The sequence below is a fragment of the Centruroides sculpturatus genome, unplaced genomic scaffold (assembly GCF_000671375.1).
Source record: "Centruroides sculpturatus isolate CEXI.00-Female unplaced genomic scaffold, Cexi_2.0 scaffold710, whole genome shotgun sequence".
NCBI lineage: Eukaryota > Metazoa > Arthropoda > Arachnida > Scorpiones > Buthidae > Centruroides > Centruroides sculpturatus.
The window spans coordinates 316,752-323,457 of NW_019385086.1; the positions used below are offsets into that span (position 1 = coordinate 316,752).

Below are 6,706 nucleotides of genomic sequence, written 5' to 3' on the forward strand. Positions count from 1 at the left end.
GTTTCCCTTTATTCAGTTTCCGTTTTGAACAGGTTTTACTGTATTTGAAAAAAATATATATATATTTCAACGTTTAAACATCGTTAAATTAATTTTTTTTATCACTAAAGAGTTAATATTAAAATTTCTATATCAGCTTTTTCAATAGCGGATTATGTTCCCTCGAAGCCTAGGCTCAATTATAAGGCACTTCATCTAAAACTATCTTTATATAATAAAAAGACAATAAAATCCTTAAATAATAACAAACTTTTTCTTCGTGATATACAATTTTTTAACGTAATTTTTAAGGCTCCTCGACACGACGAGGTTCTAGTATTATTATTATTGGTTAAACCGCCATTGTACAGTACTTATTAACATAATAGTAAAGTCNATAGAATATTTAAAATGAGATATTCATTCCTGTATTGTATATTTATCAAAATATAAGAAAAATATATCGTTTGGGCCTTTAAATGCTCTTCTGAAATTATAATTGGTGTATCGTTTTCGACTTTTAGTAGGCCTTTATTTCATTGAAATTCATTCAAAAGCTATTGAAAAATAATCTACGAAATTTAACATCTTTTTGCATTATATCTAGTGAATTAACTAAATATTCAATATTCTTAAAATGATTTAAGATAACGCGCTACTCTCAACTGGTAAGGAATTAAATACATTCTAGTCTTATCTCGTTTTCTATTAGGTTGATACCGAATAACAGCTTTGAGTAACTAATTTCTGCCGTTCTGTTAATATTCTTCAGCCATTTTTATTAGTATTCCTTTATTCTCCATCTTTAATCTGTTTCTTCGATTGTACAACCGTGCAACATCTAGAAGTGGTTTCAAAAATACATTTAAGTAGCTCTAATTTTCTACATTCCTTGTTATTCGGGATCTATATCAATAAATTCCTTATCTCATATTAGTTCCAAGTGTCAATCAATATCTCACTTTCTTATTTTAAAGAAATATGCAAGTGAGATATGGATTAATTTTTAATTATCAATAACTTTTTTAATGTACGTAATTATACTTTCAAAGGATCTAATATAGGAAAAATAAACCGAATTAAAATATATTTTGTATAGGCTAATATAATTATTTATTTTTAACTGTTAGATCGATTTTCCATAAGTGTATCGTTTTCTGGAATATCAATCATTGTTTCTTTTGTCTTCTTTAATTTCATACAAGCCATATCCCAAACATTTAAGGTAACAGGAATAATGAAAATCCCATGAAAAAATGCAAATACCATTACTAAAGTCGTGATTTTAAAAAATATAATAAACGTATGAGAAGGTGCAAAAGCTAGCACAATTACACCGAGAATAGTAGACAAACAACCTTGAAAAATAGGATGGCCTGTTGCATAGAGTGCTTCTCTAAGTTTATCATCGGGATTTTCTTTCTTACATGTAATATAGGCATAGGATATATGAGCAGCATAATCAACTGATAATCCACTAGCCATTATGAGACATACCATTGATATCGTATCTAAATTAACACCCCATGCAAACATCGAACCAATTACTCCAGTTTCAATCGATGCTATAGTAAGAGCAACACATACGGCACATTTAAATTTTGGTATAAATAAGAAAAATACAATTGTTATAGTTGCAACGGCTATACATAACGTCTGTAATGCTGTTTGTTTAACGTATACGTGTTGACTGTATACTAAAAACCATAAATTGTGGATATATACAGGATATATGCAATTATCAGCAGTTTTCCATAACCAACTTAATAATTTTCCTTCCATATGAGGATTCAAGATATTTTTGGTTGCAATAAAGAATCTACTAGCCAAAATCTTAGTTTTATTTTCGTTAAAGATAACATCTTGATTAAATCGATGAGAAGTAGGAAATTTTAAAAATATATCACGAAATGCTTCAATGAAATCTCCAGAAATACTAAGATTATAACCACTGTAAGAGAAGCGCAATCTTGATTCTTTAAAAGTCTGTAAGAAGTATTTCAACCAGAAATCAGTAGTTTCTTTGCCAGCCATGAATTCACTATTTGTAAAATTATCAATCATTTCTTGAACATTTCGTTGAACTTCTAAGTTAGAGTAATCTAATGTTTTATTAATAACAACTTGTATAACGTGCGGATACTCTGTGAAATATTCATAATGCTTATTTGTATAATTCAATGCATACGAGGAGTATGGATACACATTGCTATAATTCATTCCTTGCTTATAATATTTCAATGAAAAAATACTTCCAGATATGTAAATTATAGTTAATATAATGACGATAACTTTTGACTGTGGCATTGTTAATATTTTCCCTAATTTATCTCTATAAAATTTCAAAATAGCACTTTCGTTATGAAATTCAGTTGATCCTTCCTTCACCCAACCGATATAAAGTAGATTTGTAAGAAACGATCCTGAAACATAATTATAAATTTATATTCATTTAATACATTTATTAGAATTAATAATAATAATAAACATACCTGAATATTTATCTAATTTAACGGGTATACAAAAAACAGAATGGATACATTTATTTTCTCTATATCCAGTAATGGCTAAGATTCCTCCAAAAAATGTTATCTGACACAAATAAGCGAATACAATTGATAAGGAAGCGTAAAGGGAATAATTTTGTATGACTCTGTAACTTGTAGTCATTCCTATACAAAATGAGAGGAAATTTGTAAGTGAAGTTATGGTAATAGAGACTGCTGCTTCCGAATAAGTTTCGCTCATTCTCTTTTTGACACTCATTTTTGGATCAGTTCTACGCCACGCTGCCAAGAGAACAAACGAATCATCGAGACCGACACCTAAAAAAATCGAATTTATAAATATTATGAGTTTAAATAACTTTAGAATTTAATTATTTTCATTTACTTACCCAGAAGAAGAAAGGGTATCGAGATATTTAAATCAAAATATTCTATATCAAACCATAGAAGGAGTCCAAATGCTCCAGAAACTCCAAGAGCAGATGTTAAACATCCAGCAACACCTATCCAAGGCTTGCTAGTTACCCAATTTGTGGTCATAGATGTTATTACAGCGAAAACTACCATGACAGTAATGGCCACGGAAAGAAGAGGTAATATAGATTCTGTTATTCGGTTAAATTCATTATCTATTGTACTCCCAACAAATAAATAAATATTGACATAATCTGAATGGTAGGTTTTAAAAGTTTGTAAGAACTTTTCCTCCCACATTAAACTTAACATATTCCTTTCTGTATTCTTATAATCTAGGAAGTATAATAATCTCATGGCTTTTACGTCTTGAATGTAACCATTGTCATCTGTGGTTACCTTTCCCAATGAGAAGGCATAAAATATAGTATTAAGTGTTATGTCATCGATTTCATAAGGATATCTGAAATAATAAATAAAATTACACTAAAAATATGTGTTGGGTAGTCATATTTAAATAGATAAATATAAAATTATACTTATATTTGAAATTTTAGCGCTTAAAACAATACATATGTTAATTCAAAAATAGAAAAATAAGCTGAAAGAAGATGTAAATTAGAGAAATATCCTATATAAAGTGAATAAGATTTAAATGGAATATACAAAGAGTGTCTCGAGTCAAAATTTATGGCACATTGTTAAAAAGAAGACGTAGAGACAAAGATATTTTAGTGTTCTGAAGACCGTGGTGCATTTTCTTATGAGCAATTACTTAGGATCCCACAAACTAAAGCACCAAACCAATCTTTTATAAGAAAATATACCAAAAAAATTCTCCCGAAGAAAAATGCCTGAAGTCAACACTGTACATAAGGCTCTCTAATTGAAATTCTCCAGACCGCATGAAGGTATAACGCCCATTGCCTGAAGAGTCTGTTTACTGTTCAGTTCGGAATATTTCTCGGGTAAATACAATGTACAGTTACGCGTGTAGCAATACGAATATGTCGAGGACGTTACATAGTATAAATATGTTCGATGAGATACATACTGAACGAGTAAATAATTATGTGATATTTTCAATTCGTTTGTAGAACTGCTCGTACTACTCGAGATTATGAGATGTGACAGATCACTCAGAAAAGTGTGCCTGTTTGTATACAGCAACGAATCATATGGGAAATCTGTCAAAGGCATGCTTCCCAGGAAGACTCTATTGTAAACTGGACCCCAATTTAGATGTTAAAACAGCGAAGAAAACCCAGAAAATTACACGTTGACGAGGTGCAACCTGACGACCACGGGCCCTTTTAATTGTAACCATTTGGGTTCGACCACGTCCAGAATGAGAGCAGCCGGGAAGACCATCCCGAAAATTCCCAGGGTTTTTTTTTTCGATAGCCCGGATTGAACCATGCTGTAAGCTGGAGTCAATTAGTTTTAGTTTAAGTTTAATTTAATTTAACAGCTTATATATGCTAAAAGAATTGTTTGGTGAGATACGACAACGCAACACGTGGGCAATCTGCCAAGGGCAGATGTCTTCCGGCGAGATTTTTTAAAATAGAAAACTGGTTCCAATTTAGATGTTCAACACGTGAAGATAATTCGAAAAACTCCACGTGGCCCTCACTGAACCCACGATCAACCACTAATGATCAATGGTGGGCGAAATTTAGAAGAGAAAAATTTTAAAAGGAGAGTATAAGATACATTTAAGATGTACCCAAGTGATATAAGCGACAAAGAATGGAAGATAATAGAGCTATATTTTAAACCTAAAAAGACTAGAAGACCAAGAAAACATAATATTAGAACAATTATTAACGCAATTCGCTATGTGATGAAAATAGGCTGTCAATGGAAACAATTACCCATTCTCTAAACACTCTTCATTCAAAATACGATTTTGAACTATATGTGTCTTAACAGTGTACGGTTTAAAGCTTATAAATAAATAAATTTAAAATATTTATTAAATAATATAAAATTTATAACAATACTTTTAAATATATTTTACCTTATTCGGATTCTCTTATTTTTAATATCTTCAATTTTACCTTTAAGTTTCAGTAAATCATTTTCAAGACATTGACCTTGATAGGTTGTTGCACATAAATCCGAGTATTTGTATGTCCTATTTTTCCAAATAATACTCATATCTTCGACAGCTTTGTGAGCTTTAACAACCTCGTCCATGAAAATTTCTTTCATAAGAGATCCTTGATTTTTTTCTTCGAACATCATTAAACCTAACCTTCCAAACCTTGTAATTCTAGAAACATCAATGTCAGACATGTTTGGAGGGAATATAGATTCCACTGCATTCCTCTCAATTCTTGCTCTTCCATTTAAAGGACTGTACATATATTCTGTATTTTTTAATATTTTTATTCTATAAAGTCCTGTCGAAAATATGGCTATTATTAGCAATGGTATTAATGAGAATTTTAATGGATATTCTCCTATACAATAGCCCAATTTTCTAAATGATCGTGATAAATGTCTGTGGATGAAATCGTACTTCATCTTGTTTCTGGAAAGAATATAAAAATTATTAGCACGTGTCTTCTTATTAAATAATAGCTATACACGTTCCTACACTTACTAGATACTAAGAAATGTAAATAATTAGGTAAACTTTTTGTTTAATTCTGCTTAAAATTACTAATTTAATGTGGAGATAATATATTTAAAATTAAATTAAAAATTACAACACGGCATTGTGACAATATCACAATAAATAATTAATTGTATATTTTTATGTTTATTTCACAATAAATTTTTAAAAGTATAATTAAATTTTCTCCATAAAACTTTTTTCTACTTGTATTATATAATGAATGCATTTACGAACAAGTACAGTACTTTAATTAATAACACTAGATTTATTGCGGTTACAACATATAATTTTCTAACATTAGGCATAGACAATGAAGATAATTATATCTTTAATAAAAAAATAATAATAATTTTGTATCATTAATTAATAATCAATAAAACTAGAGGAAATTGTATTCAAAGTATCGATGATTCAAATTTCTTTCCACCTTGAGGGCCTTTTCTTTACCATACTCATCAAGGACTGAAAAAGGGGAGGCCGAATGACAAGGAGGGCTTAAAATAGGGACTGACCATCCCTGAAAACTTCACGGCTTCGATCTCAGGTCTCTCAAACCTATAGGTTAACACCTTAACTGCCCTCCATCTTGTACAGTAAATATTTAAATAGTCAATAACTGAAATATAAATAACCTACTTAAGATAATTGTATATACAGTATATTCCTAACTGTACAAATTATTATGATAAAAATAAGAATATAATAAAGTAAACTATTTTTAGTAGACTTTATTATGGGTGTAACACCTGAAAAATTAAATAAGGTTACTGAAAATTTAAATGTTTATTTACACATTTAGTTATAATAAATTATATACATGTTAAGTATGTGTACTATTGTAATTGAAGCGAAGTAGCTATGTGTTATTCTACCTTTCTTCCGTTTTCAAGTAAGATAATGTAAACATAAATAAATATTGACAGTAGAAATGGTGTCGAAAAAACAATATATATATATATATATATATAACTACTTTTTTTTACACGCAAACGACTTCTGCAGCTGTTTTAACTCTGAAATAAGTACAGTCGACCCCCCCTATAACACTGTTGATTATTCCGTTTTATATGAATTCAATGTTGTACGAGTCACTTAAATTTTACAAATACGTGAGCCGTCCACAGCCTGGCACAAGTATTTGTAAAATCTAAGTGACTCGTACAACATGGAATTCATATAA

General features: G+C 29.7%; 1 protein-coding gene across 3 annotated transcripts in view; it reads right to left on the minus strand.

Moving 5' to 3' along the window:
• Positions 1-386: 386 nt before the first annotated feature.
• LOC111634467 (patched domain-containing protein 3-like) overlaps positions 387-6,706 on the minus strand; it is a 35,893-nt gene continuing 29,573 nt past the window's right edge. For 2 of the 3 annotated variants that reach the window (XM_023379237.1, XM_023379238.1), the window contains 4 exons: positions 4,924-5,439; positions 2,876-3,363; positions 2,472-2,804; positions 387-2,402 (listed from right to left, as the gene is read on the minus strand). In XM_023379237.1, the coding sequence (XP_023235005.1) occupies positions 1,099-2,402; positions 2,472-2,804; positions 2,876-3,363; positions 4,924-5,432 (2,634 nt within the window). In that variant the 5' untranslated portion in view covers positions 5,433-5,439 and the 3' untranslated portion in view covers positions 387-1,098. Of the gene's footprint in view, positions 2,403-2,471; positions 2,805-2,875; positions 3,364-4,923; positions 5,545-6,706 lie in introns of those variants that run through there. The other variant, XM_023379239.1, reaches the window with a different exon arrangement.